We start from the raw sequence: 18,156 nt of genomic DNA, 5'->3' as shown, positions 1-18,156 counted from the left end.
GAGCCTGGTGCTTCACATGCACCATGCTATGAGTTCTGTTGTTTTGCCTGTTTGTGATGTAATTTGCTTCCACGTCATGGTGCTGTATGTTGGGGGTGGTTCACAATTGTCAGTCCCTCTTCATGGTGTACTCGATTTTAACTGGCGAGCACCTGCATGATAGGGACACTCACAGACTGCCTTTGCTGGTGGCTGCAGAGCAGCCATTACCTCCACGTCCCTCTTCCATGCTCTATTTATTTCCCAAAGTGTGGACCCCCTGCAGGACTTTTGTGTAAGGATTTGGTTTGTGATGTCCCCCGGAATCCCTACAGGGCTTTGACTTCAGGAAAGAATGCAGACTCAGGCTTGGTTAGTTTGAGGGATCCCTGGAGTTTCAGCTGGACTGATCCCCTGGGGTTTCTACACTTGTGGGTGGCTGCAGAAAGATATTCCTATGCCTGCAAAAGGACGGGCCACTGGTAGGAACGTCATTTCACCAAAATGCCAGGGGTAGGAAAAGTGACATCACACGACCCTTGACTTCTGATGACTTCACCGGAAGTGATGCCATTTGACCCCACCCCAAAGTGATATTACGGGATGGAACACAACCTTTCACACCTTGACAAAACAGGAAGTGGAATCACATAACATTGTTCCGAAGTACACTATGAAAAATATGGTTACAATATCACTATAGTGTGATATACATTTCATACAAGAATGGATCGCCATATGTATCATTAAGGTCAGTGTGTATAGGCCCATATTACCAAACTACTGTGAATGCAAGCAGACGTCCATGGCCAAATGATAAATATGTGTTATTATATAGCACTTGCGCTTACTTATTGTTACACTTACTTACGCTTTATATATATATATATATTTAGAAAAAAATATACATAGAGTATCATCCAACCTGTGTTGGTGCTCATTTATTGACCTCAGAAGGATGAAAGGCTGAGTTGAGGTTTTTAAGAACAGACTAAATCAGTGACTCACCCTCTGAAGTGTGCCCGAAATAAACATTTGATGAGTCTAGCAATTACTGTATAGAATTCCAGAAAGACACATTATTTGGTATTCCTATTCTTTCTTATTTAGGGTCACTGCTGAAAGTGTTAGACGTGTGGCCTAAATAATAACCCGAGCCACTCCAGAAGCAAAGAGCCACATGACGCTGTCCATAGCCCAGGAGTTGCTTTAAAAAAAGACACTTTCCTTTTTTTAAAACGTTTTTTTAGGGGTAGCATGGGAGACCACAGGGGTAGCAGGGGAGACCTCAGGGGTCGCAGTTGCGACCCCTGGTAACCCCTCATTGACGTCCCTGGCCACTGGGAGTGATCAAGAAAAGTCAACAGTGCTGGTGGTCACTTAGGACCACAGTTCAGCCTTGATTAAAGGAAGGAGCCCTGCTGTTACCAAGCCACCCCTACCAAAAGCCTGAATTGGTTGCTTTTCTGATAGACACAGTTGTAATATTGCCATTGAAGGAGCCTGGTACATACCTGGGCATCTAATGGGCCGGCGCTTGCGTATGGCTGTGTGTCATGTTTTGAAAATTGGAACATAGTTGAGAGAGTTCTCCCTTTCTGCCCCTGCAACACTATTCAACTACTTGAGAGGGTTTGGTTGTTCTCAAGGTGGGTATGAAGGAGTGATGGATGCAGTGTTGTTTATGTCATTTGTCAATGCCTTTTCTCAGACTCAGCCATTGTCTGATTAATTCTCCCAATTCAGATCTTTCAGGTTCTGCAGTTGCATGCAGGATCTGTTTGGTCGACATGTTGAATGCTGTAGGCAGGGGTCTGAATCTGGGGACGTTTGCACCTGGTTCTGCACACTTCAAAGTCTGCTACTTCTGCCCAGCTCAGATGCAGGTCCAGAGAGCTGGAGGGAGAGAATTCCTTTGCGGTCCAAGTTTGTGCTGGTCCAATCTTGGGATCTTTGGTATACTTTAAAGAGAAAGTACAGTGATGTGGAAGAGGGACTTTGAGGTAGTGCTCAGATTAGTAACTGGTAATCTTCTTGACTCAAAGTCCTACTTTTCCTCCTCTCAGTACTGACATACTCCTCTCCCTCTCTGGTGATAAGATTGCCCAGGTTGCTTTATATTGACAGGTGGGTTATCGGATTGGTCAGGTGCTTTATACCTAAGTTTTGGGGGGAGAGGCAAAATAAAACAACATAATAACCTTTTTCAGAACTGATTCTGTCAGAAGACAGAACTCCTTCATAGAGTAAGCACTTTGAAGATCTGAAGTAGGAGTAATGAAGATTATTGGTAAGTAATCCAAACATTCAATGGACATTCTATATTATTTTACCACACAATCGCTGAATTGGCCAGTTGAGCGCTATCCTTTGCAGTTAAATGTGGGACTCAAATGAGCAATAGATTTTTTAGGTGAAATCTTCGTGGAGGCGCAAAGGTTGGGGACAATTCTTTCCCTTTTTTGTAAATTAGGCCTTCGAGTCCATATCATCAACAACATGTTGTTGAGAGCTGCAGGGTTCTAGTTCCTTTCCTACCTCTGAAAACCCCATTTCCTTCAGCTGGATGTGAAGTCCTGCACAAATATTGTTAACCCACAAAACTTTTCAAAGCTCACTAAGTCAGTGTGGGTGGACTATAACGGGGATCAAAACACCCGGTACACATTTAAGAGCAGATATTCACATGTGGCTGACCCTGAATGATGCAGAAACCGAGCGGTTGGTAGTGTTAGTCAAAATATGAACAAGTCATTTCAAGATGTTTAAGAAACACTTATTGAAATAGTTTGAGCAACTGTAATAAAGATTTCACTTTGAATCAAACTCTAAGACAATGTATCCCATTTTGGTGTAAAACCTCAAGGTGGTCTTTGATCTAATGGAGATCACACACTCCTATTAGACTATAAATATGATATATTGCTTTTGCAGCACACCATATAATATGTGTCCACCCTAAAACAAACAGTTTTAACCTAAAGACTCATTGTGATACTTTGTGTCAGTTCGTCATACAGAAACAGAGCTATAAGCATCTCAAAAAGTGACCTGCTATATATATTTGTCTTTGGCAGAAAATATTTGGCTAACCTGAGCAATACAAAGTTGAACTATAAACATTTGCTGAAAGCCTTCAGGTACGGGCCTTGTATGGTTACAACAACAACAACACAACCATCTTAATTTGCCAGTTAGGTTTGTCAATGCGCCCATAGCTCGACCAACCATGCACTGCTGATGACATCACCATGGTAGACAGCATAAATGCCATCGTCATTGGCATTATCGTGCTTGTTCACACCGCATTCAAGCTGCTTTAGCATTTGTACTGCCCCTTATAGATTACATGAATGGCAGGTTCCCATTAGCATTTGTACTGTCCCTTATAGATTAAATGAATGGTAGCTTCCTCGAATGTCCTCAATTCCTGCTCAGTAAACGTCTGCCGTACCAAAATGCAGCCATAAACAATAATGCTGACCCAAGCTCCCTTTGCATGATGTATATCACACTGCTTTGCCCCTCTACATGGGTTAAATCCATGTCTGTAACATGTTGATTCTTTGATCCCACCTGGGGAGGCTCCCTTGGGAAAATCAGCCAACATCAAATGAGAGGCCATCGTATGCAATGCCACAGAGGAAGCATCCTGTCATTCCTCCCCCTTTGAAAACACCATGCTGGGAGGGTGTTTCTTGTGAGTTCAAGCCGTCCTAGCCTAGAATGTGCTCTTCTGGCCCTAGCCTAGAATGTGCTCTTCCGGCCCTAGCCTAGAATGTTCTCTTCCGGCCCTCATGTTCTATGTGTATCTTTCAAAGCACAGGTGCAGGTTCATCCACAGTCCGCACAGGGTTTGATTTACGGGCCCAGACACAGTACTCTTAGCCTCAGAACAAAACGCCATTTTGTTTTTTTTTATATTACTGAAAGGTAATGGCATATGTGCATGACATGTTGGTGCTGCACCCTAACCATGAGCTGAATTTATGTTCTCTTAATAATGCCACTATAGATATGCCCCACAATCACCATCACTTCACTCTTCTAAGACATTCCTGGGATGTCATCTGCAATAGCATCATTAATGCTAGACATGTTGTTAATTGTGATGGCATATCTTGTGCAGTGCAGGACAAGGGTCGTGATGGCTGTTGCACTTGTAACTATTACTGGCACATTTCAGTGCTTATGGGGGTTTATATCATAACCATGCCATCTCTGCTACCGTTTTTTTTTTCGGAGAATTTGTCAAATGTATTTTGTTAATTCAGGTTATTAAAACGCGTTCCAGAGAAGAGTTACATTCCATAAGCAAAGCTGATTCAGTAGATTGTTTTGCTTTTTGTTTTTTGTTGTTGAAGTTCTACCATAACCCTGTAACCATAGCCACTGGGCAATTAGGCCTCTGGCACTATGATTCTGCCTATCGTTGCTGCAGAGCTTGACGTGCCAAGCCAGCCACGCCCCAGGCACACTGACCCAGCATAAATTGGAAGGCAAACATTGGAGGAAGGAGAAAGACTTGCCAACTGTAGAAACCCAGCAATTTATCAGAATGTTTTCGTGGTGATTTTGTGACAGAGAGATAACTCATCAAACAAAGTGCAGAAAAAACAGGATTTGCATAAGCAGTATTAAAAACTCTCTTTTAAAAGTACTTAATTTCAGAAACTAATAAGACATCTAACACTTGGGCCCTAATTCACGGAATTCTTATCACGATGAAAAGTCACTCTTAGGAAAGATGCTCTTTACGGCACCTTTCCTTCCATCTTTATGGAACCCCTTAAACGTTTTTATTTTATTTTTGAATCTGACCTATACTTTTTCAGTAGAGTGAAGCCATAAGCTTCACTGCACTTTCCTTTGCTCATATGTTATGGGGAAACTGATATGTCCTTCAGGCTATCAATACTGGGAAACAGTGTTTCGTTCAGTCGTGTTACTGTGTTACTACTTTTGTTTACTTTTGTATCACTTGTGGTAAACGTTTATCATTTCACAAAGCAGCTTATTCAATGGGGTGCATTTTTGTTTTGCCCTAGACTAACACTCAGAGGATTTTTGGTTATTCGAGAAGTGCTTAAAAGATGGGATGATGGCAGCAGTGACTTTCCCCACTTTTTGTGGAATTTTGTTTTAGCTTTACTGCATTTATCACGTTTGGCTACTAACTGTGGCTACTGGTCAAACACGGCCGTGCCATGACATTTTTTGCCTGTTCTTTTTCCATCTTGTTGTTTTGCCTTCTTCCTGGCCTCTGAGGCCAGGGCAATCCTTACAAGGACTTCCAGTGCCCGGGAAAGCAGCAGCTTTTGTCAGGCTTCTTGAGGGTTATGTGTGTTTGCAGGCAGGATATAGGCGGGATCAGTCTGACTCCAATCAACATTCTAGTTCTTGTGTGTCTGAGTGGTATGCATGGATGTTCCCACCAGTGGTTCTGATTGGAGCACTGCTGGGGTGTGTGTGTGGGCTAGTCCTTTTATTGGCTAGTGGGAGTTTCAGCTCCTACCTGGCTTTTAGGATAAGAAGAGGACCCCTGCACCCATTCTTCAGAGATCCTGGAGTTACCTGAAGGAGCCAAGTATCCTGTCCAGCTGTGAGATCCATGAAGAAACCTGAAACCTGACTGAAGGAGGCCTGGAAACCAACTTCTGTTGCAGCCATGGTGGAGCCCGGTCTTGCTTGTGAACTTTAGTAGGCCTGCAAAGGTGCTATGATGCTTGGAGTGGAGGGACCATCCATTCCCGACGTCTGCTCAGTGCCCAGCCCAAAAACCACCTTTGGAAGTGCCTGTGAACCATCCTGTAGCTGACCAGCTTAAATTCTTGGCTTCCATGCTAACTTTGTAACTGGACCGAGTTTCAGCCTGAAAGTTTGTGGATCCTCAGCTACCACTGCAAGGCTCCCTCCTGTGACATTTCAAGGGGGACCCGAGGTAGACCAGAAAGTAAGACCGCGGCTACTGGGTCCTGTTGCATCACTATGCATGGTGTGCATCGTCCGAAACCTGCTTACCTCACCCGAGTCTAGTCCTGAGAGGGGTGCTGCATTGAGTATTTTTTGCATTCTTCGACTGAGAGTCCTTGCACCAGCAAAAGACACCAACCAGAGCGTAGCTCGAATCTGCAACCCATGAAACTTGAGGACTGCAGATTTTGGCGGGAAAGGCAATGTAGGACACCCTTCCTTTGTTCTACCAAGTCTGGGGAAGATTTGGAGTAAGGGGGTTAAGTTACTGAGCTTTTAACCTACCCCTATACTCCCATTATAAGTCTATGGGCTTATAATAATCCAATTTCGAACACAATTGGCTTTGCAAGACTTCTGGCTGCTGGGGATAATTTTGGGCATTAGTCTACATTGAACCGTAGCTCTAAGAACCCTTCACTGGACCCCAGAGACCCTAGCTGCATTTTGTCCTGCATCCTAAGTTCTAGGGAACTATATCCTGAACTATTGGGCACAAGGCCCCAGGCAACTTAGAGCTGGACAATTTTAGTAAGGGGCCATCTCTGTGGACATTTTTGTGTATAATACTTGTCTATCCATTCCTTTGTAGGAGTACTTGTTTATATTGTGCATTTGAACCAAGTGAATGTACAAATGTATTTAGTTGAATAGTGTTGTGTGATAAGTCTCCATGCTTGTAGTCATTTTCCTATAGTGTGTTTTGGCCATAATTAAAAAACTGTGTTTTTGTAACATCCTGTCTAAGTGTAATATGTGATGCCCACTGTGTGACCTCATTGTGAACCCTTTACAAGCTCACTCCGTCTGAAGAACTTAGCCTAGACCATCTGTCAATGCTACCTAAACTGGTTTGGCTACAAGTTCCCAGAGTTGTTCCTGTCACAATATAGGTTAACCTTCTATACTTCTGTCCACCAGGCCAGTGTATAGAAAATCAGTCCTAACAGTAACTTTGCACTGCCAACAAACACCCTGATTCACAGAGGGTTGCAAAGTGTATTTTCGCAGTGCAAACCCATGCAGTCAGTGCAAAGTCACTTTGCATGCAAAAATACATTTTGCACTGCTCTGTGAATCAGGGTGTCTGTTTGTAGTGCAAAGTAACTTTGCAACCAGTGCAAATTCACTCTGCACTGCTCTAAAAATCCCATTAATCATGCCCTTAGTCTCATAAAGACACGTTTGAAAGAGACTGCAGCCACCGAGCCTCGTGAGCATGTTTACACCCACCCAGGCCACATGATCTCCCTGGGCCTTTTGTTTTGATTAATTATCGTGGGGTGGGGGGTTGGTGGGATCGCCTGCAGTGAACGTCGAATGGAACATAGAGAGGGATTGACTGAAACTCGTCAATTCTGGTTATGAACAAGTCAGCATTAATTGGAACCAGTCTCTCACCTGCCTCCATGAAGATGCGATGGGGAAAATATTGGGGGGGAATTCCATGGTACATTGTATAAACCGCCACTGGCAATAATTTAGCAAACCCCAGTTTAATTTACTGACTCCCTTTGGGGTTTGGTATTCTGAATGCACTGTTGTAGGTTGACCCACTTTTACGAGTTGGGGTGGTCTACTCAATAGCCTAATTCTTAACTGGTTATCTCACCAAGTCCTAACTTGTTCCAGTGGTAGCAGCAGAATTCTGCCACTTAAATGGCATGTCCTAGGTGCATGGATGTGTGATGGATGCCTGTACGTAGGAATCGCATGTTTCTCGTTATTTGAATCCACTGTTGTTTATAACAGCATGCACATCCCGGATGTAACCGAACGAACACACCACAAGACAGCACATATAACCCCTTTAAACTCACCATTTCGGTCAATAGCAAAAGGAACTTCAGGTGTGACGATTTCATAATTACAGATCTGGCTAAATTGGGGGGAGCAGTCTTCATCCAGAGCTTCCACCTGCAGGATGCTCTCGTAGATCCTCCGTTCGGTAACAATGGCGGTGTAGGTGGGCTCCTTAAAGGTAGGTGCAAACTCATTGACATCGTTCACCTGGATGTGGACTACCGCCCTAGGAGCAAGCAAGCAAGAGTAACCATAGCAACACAAGACACTTCATGGAGCAGTTTGAAAGTTACAAACACAAGATTACTTTATAGTGGCAGTAGGGGGCAACCTAATGGAGTAACTTAATTAGTGCACTATTTTCCACCAATCTCGGGAAGATAGCTCAGGGGCAATGCGCTCGCCTTGGAAGCAAGACAATGTGGAGCAACACAGGTTCAATCCCCGGGTCCGCGCTTATATTACGTGCGTTATAAATAACCATTCATAATCATCAATAGATCGAAAGACATGTACGGGATGACAAACGTCCAGTCCGAATTGTCAATAGTCACCTGAGACTTCAAGGTGTGAAATTGGGTCACTAAGGATGGTTGCAATGCAAAGCCACTGAGCATGCCTTTGTTGTGCATATATGTCCTTCCGCTTTGTGTCTGTTCCACCCTGAAACCTATTGAACCCATGAACTGTGGGAGCAGGCAGCTCACTGCAACAGAGTAGCCATGCGCAGATAGAGCTCTCAAAACTCTGAATAGCTTTTCCGTGTTGGGCTTAGTGGCTGAGTGGTGGCAGAGTGACCAGTGCAGAGTGGATGGATGTTGAGACCAAGTTTGATTGATTGCAAAGGAATGACACTAAATGTGATGAAGCGTGGCATCAGCAAAAGGTTGGCAACTGCCATGTCTTGCCAGCCATGCTAACACTGACAGCAATCAGCCAGGCAACCCTTCACACACTGCTAACACATGTGGGTACTCATTTGGAGTTTTCCATAAGAGAAAATCCTCTGGTTTTACCCCAGAACCATATTTAAAGTCAGCATTGCATCCACTTAACACCGGCTTCCTGCCATCAGGAAGCTGACAGAAAGTCTGCTGTTTCCAATGCACAACAAGGAGAAGCAGTGTGTTTTTCGGCCAGCTTTCTGCCAGCGGAAACTCCGGAATAAAGCGGGTGTAATGCAAACTATAAGTAGAGTACTCTCCGCTAAATGAGCCCAATGGGGGCATCTATGCAAGCACACAAACCACCAGAGAGCTTTCACTCTAGACAGCAAAGCAACAGCAGCCTTGCCCTCATCGTCCACAGTAATCACACATCATTCAAAGAGTGACATCATTTGGCCAGATGCTCTCGTGAGTGGCCAGGCATGTCATACTATGACATACTCCATTATTGGCTGCATCTGCCTAAAAAGGGAGATAAGATGCCCATGTGCTCCCACTTCATCTACCCATCCAGCCCATGGTGTTTCTTTTCTTCATTTTGCACAATGCATCATGCCCCACCAAGGTGGCCACTTGGCACTGGAAAACCAGACTCATGGGGCCACAAGCCACGCAAAGAAGGATGAGGGGATGTGTCGTGAGAAATGGCAGGTCGCAATTTCATGCCGACATGCACTACCACTAGACTACGCATCACAATTGTGAGGGATACTGCAGGACATATGTGCACTACACTTCTTGCCAGACAGTGCCAGCAAAGGCCCAAGTGCACACCTCTAATTTAAAGTAGTTCAATCGTTTTCAGTTACATCCAGCTCATAGGAGTGTAGTGAGCCTAACCTGCGCTTCCAATTTCTTTTATTAGAGACTTGGCCAATCTTGCAGACATTTCAATAATGCCATTTTCCATCTGCTGTAATGCTTTTTCTCCCAACCCCATCCCCAGCAGATGTAACCGCTTACCCCTCCCCCACATATATTTTTTTAAAACAATTCAGTATGTTTTGGTTGTTTTTTATCTATTAAAGATCAATTCTTTATTTTGCATTCGTTGTAATCACTGGATACTGTTTCTGCATCGCCCCTCTAACACAACTCAAAAAGCCAGTTTTCAGCAATCGAACCCCTGGCTCAATGGCTCCGACAGGCCACTACATGGTGTGGGTTCCGATGGCCGGAGGGACGGGAGGATAGGGTCTCCCTCTAAGCCGACAACCTCCTACTTTACCTAAGTAACCCAAGCCAGGCCTACCCGATAGTAGCCCAGATGCTGAAAGCATTTGGGGGTTTTAGTGGTTTAAAAGTTAACTGGGACAAAACAGTCCTTTTCCCAATTAAAGGGGGAGACCTAGTGACCACTCGGGGGGCGCCTTGTCGGGTGGTGAGGGAGGGCTTCCGCTACCTGGGCGTGTGGATTTCTGGAGATCTCTCGACCTACGTCCCTTGTAATCTGCATCCACTAACTGAGCGTTTTTCGGAAGACGTGAAACATTGGATTCTTCTTCCCCGCACGATAATGGGTAGAGCAGCCATTTTCAAGATGCTGGCACTTCCACGATTTTTGTATTTATTGCAGAATGCCCCTCACACAGTCTCAGCCTCAGAATTCGTCCAGGTGGAGCGCCTCCTTAGGAAACTGATATGGAAGGGTGGGCAGCCCCGAATTGCACTGGCAACGCTACAAAGATCCATATGGGAGGGGGGAATTGGTGTCCCACGACTCCAAACCTATTATTGGGCTGTCTAATTAGCAGTGGTCAACGATCTGTTACACGGGGATCGCGACTTCCCACACATCTGCATGGATACAGCCATCACACGAGATAGCCCACCAACCACCGTGCTTTACCAGAGTCTCTCTAGACCCCCCCACAGACAGTTTCCGCACATATTGCAGTGGTATGGAGGCAGGTGCATACACACATTGGCTGGGGGAACAAAATAATGTTGGCACAACCACTGTGGCATAATTACATGCTTACCGAGGTACGGAAACTTGCAAGGTGGCCCAGGTGGGTGGAGGCAGGCATAAACACTGTTGGGGATGTAATAACGGAGGGTGCCATCTCCCAGTTCGAAGTACTGCAACAGAAATTTGTACTCCCTGAAAGCGAGCGCTACCGCTATGTGCAGCTGTCGCACGCCCTTCGGGGCCATAGACAGGCACTCATGGATGCACCAGAGTGCACCCCCGTGGGGCGCAACCTCTTCCCACAACATATTCCCACCAAAGTCACATCTACTCTATACAAAGCCATAAATGTGTTTGCAACCCCGGAACTGGCCGAACTCAAAACTAAATGGGAAAGAGATGTGGGTGTCATAGCACCGGAAGACTGGGTTCAGGTACTCATGCACCCTCGAGAGATTGCCATAGACTCTAAGATCTGGCTGGTCCAGCTCAAGATTCTACATAGGGTTTATTACTGAAGAACGGCCCTCTTCAGCTGGGAGCGGGCCCCGGATCCTAATTGCCTGAGATGCAGGGGAGAGGAGGGCACTTTTTACCACCTACTCTGGGAAAGCCCCCACATACAAACTTTTTGGATGCAATGCTGCCAAAAGCTGTTGCATGTCCTGGGTCGGACGGTGGCACTGGAACCCGTGAGGCAGTTATCAGGGGTCCCATATGAACACGACACAAACAAATGGGAGACCATCTTCTTATCGACCACAGTGGGGCTGATTAAAAGAGACATTGCACAAAAGTGGGGAGCTCTGGAATGCCCAACCCTGGGACAATGGTCCGCTGAAATGGATATTTGTGCAATTAAAGAACAAAGAAAATACATGCATGGGGGTTCCCCGCCAAAGCTAATAAGATATGGGGGAAATGGGAAGAGAGTGCGGACTGAGATCCAATACGACGTACTGCAAAAGGTGCGAAATACTCCGCAATAGAATGGCGACCACATAACTGTGAAACTAGCACGAAGCGGCATAACTGAGACCCAATGAGTGGGAATGAGGGAGAGGGGCGACGGGTTGGGAGGGAGGGGGGAATTTCATATGTTATTATGTTGAGTTTATAAAACAATATGCCCAGGCCAGTGGTCGAAGTGTACGAAAAGAAGTAGTGGAACTATGTTCCCTGCTGGCCTGCACCCACTCCCCACAAACCCCATCATCATGTCCCCTCCTACACACAATACACACCACCAAACACTTGCACCTGCTGTTTAAGGGAACGTTCAGTGCAGTGCACTGAAAGGGCAAGTTTCAACTTCTTCCTACTCTTTTATTTTAAAACGAAACCATTCCGGAACAGTTTCATTTTAAAATAAAAGTATAGGAGCTGTAAAAGCTAATTATAAAAAAGTAGAGGAGCACCGCTCCTGACCACTCCTGCTCACTTCGACCACTGGCCCAGGCACACAGAAAAGGTATAAAGAAAGGCAGCTCATCAGGCATACACAACGCAGAGCCTTTGTCCTTCATTTCCAGCCTACTTTCCCAATTCATCAGGAAATGCCATAAATTGGGGATGCACTTTCTTAATCAAATAGGTGTGGTTATAACAGCTTCTCATGTGTCTCTCGTGTGACAGCAAGTGCCATTATATGCCTAGATAGTTCCATCATGGGCAGAGATTCTACCACCACATTCACTGACATCCTGTACCAAGGTAATTGACTCATGCGGCTGCAGTCGATTAAAATAAAATAAAAACGGAATGTACGAATGTAAGGGGTGGAAGCTAGGCATACACAGGGGATGGATTCAGAGAAACGGAAAACAAAAAAACTGTCTATTACAACCTTGAATCATGTGAGATGGTATTCCCAGAGTCAAGGGGCTTGTAGCAAGGTTCTTCAAAGGCCTGCAAAGAAGGCTCAACCACCACACAGTGCCTTGCAGTGGTGACGTATTTTGCAGGTACTGCCTCCAATGCCCCGGTACACATACCATATGCCAGGTATTTGCATCAAATGCTCAGGTATGCCAGGTATTTGCATCAAATGCTCAGGTTCTGCCCTCTAATGCCAGATATTGACATTGTATGCCCAGCTACATCCACTGCTAAATAACACCTGCAGCATATGTCCTCACCCTCTTCAACCACTCACTGGCAACAGGAGCTGTGCCGCAAGCCTTGAAATCGGCATCCTTAAAGACCCACTGGGAAACACAGAAGACCTAACCAACTACCGACGAATCTCAAACATAGAAGTAGGCTTCAGACCCATGAGAGGAATGGAAACAGCATTACTATCGATATGAGACAATTTAAAAACCAACACAGAATCTAACGTCAAAATTGCTCTAATACTACTTAATCTATCAGCAGCCTGTGATACAGCATGCCTTGAAAACACTAATGAAAAGACTTGCGAATAAAGGAATCGGCAACACAGTGCTATTATGGTTAAAATACTTCATGACAGAAATGGCTTGGATAACACCAACCAAATCAACATACCGCCAAACCACATGTTGATCCCACAAGGCTCATCACTCTCACCACTATTATTCAACATATACATGACCCCCCTCATTAACTTCATCAAAAGACACAACCTCAAATGCCACAACTATGCAGACAGCACACACATTATCTACAAAATCAATGCTAGGAAATAACAAAACACAAACCTTACTAACTGCCTCCCAGAAATAAACCACTGGATGAGTACCAACAGACTTAAACTCAACCGGGACAAAACAGAAATCATGATCGCACCCAACGACCCATCAAACCATCACCACATTCCATGATCCACCGAATTGGGGAACGCACCAGACCCATCTAAAATGGTAACAAATCTTAGGAATATTAATTGGTAGTGAGCTAAAACTCGAACTGCAAGTCAACACAGTAGTTCCACCTACACCCATTCAAGAGGATACTCCACTTCTTCAACTTCCCACACAGGGCACACACCATCATTTCTGTCGTCATGTCAAGAATATACTACGCAAACAGCATTTGCTGTGGAATGCCAGAATACCTTATGAAAAAACTACAACAAATACAGAATGCAACAGCAAGGTTACTTCTGAGACTCACTAAGAGAGAGCACACCACACCATCACTGAAAAAACTCCATTGGCTACTGGTAATAAACATAATTTCTTCAACACGCTCTGCATAACACACAGAGCAATCCACAGCCAAGGAGCAGAATTCATGCAGGGAGAAATCTCTATCTACAAACCAAAATGTACAATAAAGTCCAGTAATGACATATGCTTTGAACTGATACACTACTCGAAGCATACATTTGGGGGTTCAGCATTCTCCTGCATAGCAGTGAGTCTCTGGAATTCCATCTCAAAGGAAATATGAACAACTGATGATAACCTAAAGTTGGCCAACACAGCACAATAGAAACACTGACAACAACGAAAACCTGACTGCCTGATAGAGAGGCACTCAAAGAAATACAGCATCTTTCTGCAAATCACTGTAGAATAATACTAACTCATCAGATCAACATAGCCTGTAGAAAAGGACTCAGATGACTGGCCATTAATACTATTTAAAACTCTCTGATGCTCTGTTGACTCACCCTCAATCTCTGAACAGATCAGAGAGATACCTCAAATGCAAAACAAAAACAAAAATACCAACCACAACTACAGACACTCCACAACACTCAGCAGAACTAAACCACACGCAAACAAATAATCTGATACACACTCATGCACCAAACACCACACAACATCGACCAACTGAAAACAAACTGCCACACAGTGACCAAGGTCGGACTGGGCCATACAATTGTCTCGTGCACCAATGAAAACGTGGACCACAGTTGCAAATGGCTATTCATTCCTTTTGCAATACTGTTTGAATGGTAACCAAGGGAGAGATTCCTGATAAAGTGTAATGCAAATTGTGCATTTGAGAGAATATTTAATCAGCGACACTGGTCAAAACTACTAGCCACGGAGTGAATTAACTCCTCAAACTGGCCCAGATTGGCCAATGAATTGGGCCACTTTACCAAACAAAATGGCCCACACAAGCATTTTGTGTTTTTGGTTTGGCCATGGGCCTATTTCTCTATAGGTCAGGCCGAGCCTGACAGTGATCAGTTTTTTCTGACCTTAAGCTACCAGCAGCACATCAAAGATCTCTTGCACTTTTCCCTCTCAATCCCACTAAGCCCTTCTATACCCCTTTCAGAGTGCCTGGCGACCATGAAAATAGCAGCGGTGTGCGGTATAAAGCACAATAACATAGCATAACATAACAAGAGCATCTGCTGATATATCCAAACCTTACCATCACACATTGCCATTATAGTTTCCACACTCTTCGGGTAAAGCAGGTTTATACAATACATATGCAAAGTAGCTATTCACGTGCCAGCTTTGATTGATTGATTGATTGATTGATAGTTTATTTGTATAGCGCCTATACACAATGAGCCTCATTACGAGTTTGGCGGTAGCCATGCTGTTTTCACCAGCATGGCTACCCCCAAACACGGATCCGGGTCCCGAAAAATGGGAATTACCAGGCCATTCCGACCTTTGCGGGCCCGGTAATTCCCATTCGCGGGACCCGGACCCGGTACATCCCCATTAGGGCTCAATGCGAATGGGGAGGATGGTAACAACGGCCCTGTTAATTACGGGACCGTTTCTACCATATTGTTCTGTTAGCGGGTGCCGCTCTGCACGCCTGGCCTGACCAGGTTTACAGAGCGGCCCGCGAGCAGAACTCATAATATGGCGGTAGAGTGATAACGTCGTCGGCAGCACTACCGGCGCCATTATCACTGTACTGCCAGGGTCATAATAAGGCCCAATGAGTTTCAAAGCACTTCAAGGCAATGGAGGGAGCAAGGGAAAATACAATGGCATTCTTACAAGGCCATGAAACATTAGGAATGTGAAAAATAACTATTGCACTAGGCCACGCGAGAGCTATTACAAAAATAAGGAGCTGAGTAGGTGGGTAGGAGATGAGAACAGAGAAGCGACTATCATACTATAACATTTTTCTGCTAAATGACCATAATGGAGATCCACTAGTGAGGCCAGGATATGGGCCAAGAGGGACCCTGGTGACCTGGGGAGATAGCCAGTGTGTGATGCCAAACACAGCAGAGGTATAAGGGGGATCGCCCAGGGCCTCTACCTCATTCCCAACAATTTTATTGGGGCTTTTGCTAGCCCCAAAGATCTGATACACAGGGGTAGAGAGCTATCACAGCACCATGACTTAGAGAGAGAGAAGGGGTGTGATGTGAGTGGTTGACACCAACTAATATGTTTGTTGCAGCAGAGATGGAACTAGGAACAAACACTGGCAACGGGACTTGGAAAATGAGAAGCATGTATAGTAGGCCAGAAAAGCCTTTTCAGAATTAGATGGCCACCATGCTAAGACTGTCTTCTTCCAATGTGTGGGACACCACATATCACTCCTCAGCCTCTGGGACCACAGACTGACAGTCAGTAATGCAAACACTAGGGGGTACACATTAGGAAGGGGTGAGAAATGCAATACGCATTCAATAAACAATAAATGGCTCTAGGTGTTGCCACTTCCTCCCATAGGTCCACAGCGACTGACACGGCATTATTCTAAAAGGGGGCAGCGCTAAGCCAGAATATCAGAATGTGTAGGCAAGACAGCAGCGAGGAGTCATGGGGAGAGAACTAGGAAGGGAGAGGAAGAGAGAGAAGAAGGGAAAATACATTATTGGAGGATGGAAAGACAAAGGAAGGAAGGCTTTAAAAGACGGACAGAGGAGCTCAAAGCTTGGAGGAGGGCAGAGAAGAGGAAGGGAGGGATACATTAATCATAGAATGGTTTAAGATAGAAGACGGTGGAGGTGAAAAGTGAGGTCATGAAAAAGTCAACATTCTTGGCGAATTAAGATGGCCAAAGGACGAAAAGGGTTCTCGGAAGAATGAAATGAGACAAGTGGGGCAAAAGATAGAGAGCAGCAAGAATATCCGGGCAACGAGAGGTGACAAACTGCTGGACATTAGCAAAGACAAGTCTAACCAAAGATGTGATGTAGAAGTGAAAATAGTCATAATCTAGCAGGGTGCTGTGCTCCGAATACGTGTGGGACTAGCAAACCCACAAAGAAAAATAAACAACATTTTCATGAGAAAACCAACCAAGGAATAGAACAAGAAACAAATCAGCCAAGAAACAGACACTGTTAGGCTTGTCTGGAATCATAATATAGATGCTGGTGCAATGAGAGAGTCACGACCCACCAGAGAACCCAAAGAAGAAAGACCTTGTGGTGGGCCAGCGAGTGAAGACTCACAGACGATGGTTATTCCAGACAGAACTCAACAAGGCTCACTAAGAAATCAGAAACTTTACAGAAATACAGCACTACTAGAGAGGAACACAACCACAACTGAGGGGTTCATGTAAACCATAACCATGTGGGCTCACTTAGGCTCATGAAACACCCAAGCCATGTCCAATACAGAGGGTCCTGACTCAGTGTTGGGTCTCCAATGCAGCAACATCACACCCGACCAGAAAGATCATAATTGCTGTAGTGTGAACGTGGTCCAGTAACAGAGGTGGAAGAAACCAATTGTCATCTGAAGCTCAAGCACCCACAATTTAGGAGGCCCACGTATGCTAGCAAATACCAGGAGGAGTACTCCTGAAACCTGTGAGTGACTGTAAAATAGATTCAGCAAATGCTATTCATGACAATAACCCATGATAGGTTGGCACGATCCAGACTTATGACCACATTCCTATCTGTATCTTCTGAGCATTCCTTTGACCAATTTGGTTATCCCTGAATCCTCACACTATTTTAAATGAGCGTTCTTCATGTTTGCTTATCTTTTCTCCTACCCTCCTGTGTTTTGCAATTATTATTGGTGTCTTTTAACAATCAGGGCATCTGTTGTTTCCTTCCCCGTAACAACACACATCACCAAGCTAATTTCCACTGCTCAAAAAGCCTGACTGTGCAAATTCATTGCATAAAAATACTTATTCGCTATTAAATCTCTGTGTGAGGCAAATTTCAATGTTAGCAAGGTGAGAACAAAAATTACACAAACATAACATCTACCTGTACCATTGTTTTATATGCTGCTCAGTCACCTACTCCATACACTATGGTCTCCTTTGCTGGCTGGGCGCTATTTGGGGGGTCCTGTGGGCTCACTGTCAGTGTTACTACTGCTGGAACGTTTCTGGGAGGTTGTCTTCTATGTATGGGAACTTGAGGCATGGGGTGCCCTTATCCTGTCTATTGCAGTGTGGGATGGAGGCAGCATGGGTGGTGCAGAACATTCCTGTGATGGCCAAGCACTTGATGTCCAGAACATGGCACGTTCACTTTCCGCCGGAGCATGAAACTGAGATCTGTGTACAGGTCTCTGAATCTCTATGGTGTTGTGTCCCCAGGTTCTCTATGAGGTGGGAACCCGCACTCTAATTGCACTTGTGTCATACGATGGGGCTCTCTAGATAGGTAGAGACTGGAGCACCCATAGGAGACATGAT

The 18,156-nt window shown here is 44.9% G+C and overlaps 1 protein-coding gene across 1 annotated transcript in view; it reads right to left on the bottom strand.

Annotated features, from left to right (window-relative positions):
* The window catches only part of CLSTN2 (calsyntenin 2), a 3,665,407-nt gene that overhangs the window by 1,366,228 nt on the left and 2,281,023 nt on the right, over positions 1–18,156 (bottom strand). Inside the window, exon 5 of the mRNA XM_069617773.1 lies at positions 7,773–7,981. Coding sequence (XP_069473874.1) covers positions 7,773–7,981 — 209 coding nt within the window. The remainder of the gene's footprint in view (positions 1–7,772; positions 7,982–18,156) is intronic.

This window comes from Ambystoma mexicanum, chromosome 10 (assembly GCF_040938575.1).
Source record: "Ambystoma mexicanum isolate Mex_15411 chromosome 10, UKY_AmexF1_1, whole genome shotgun sequence".
Classification (NCBI taxonomy): Eukaryota; Metazoa; Chordata; class Amphibia; order Caudata; family Ambystomatidae; genus Ambystoma; species Ambystoma mexicanum.
This window is presented reverse-complemented; position numbering and strand designations above follow the sequence as displayed.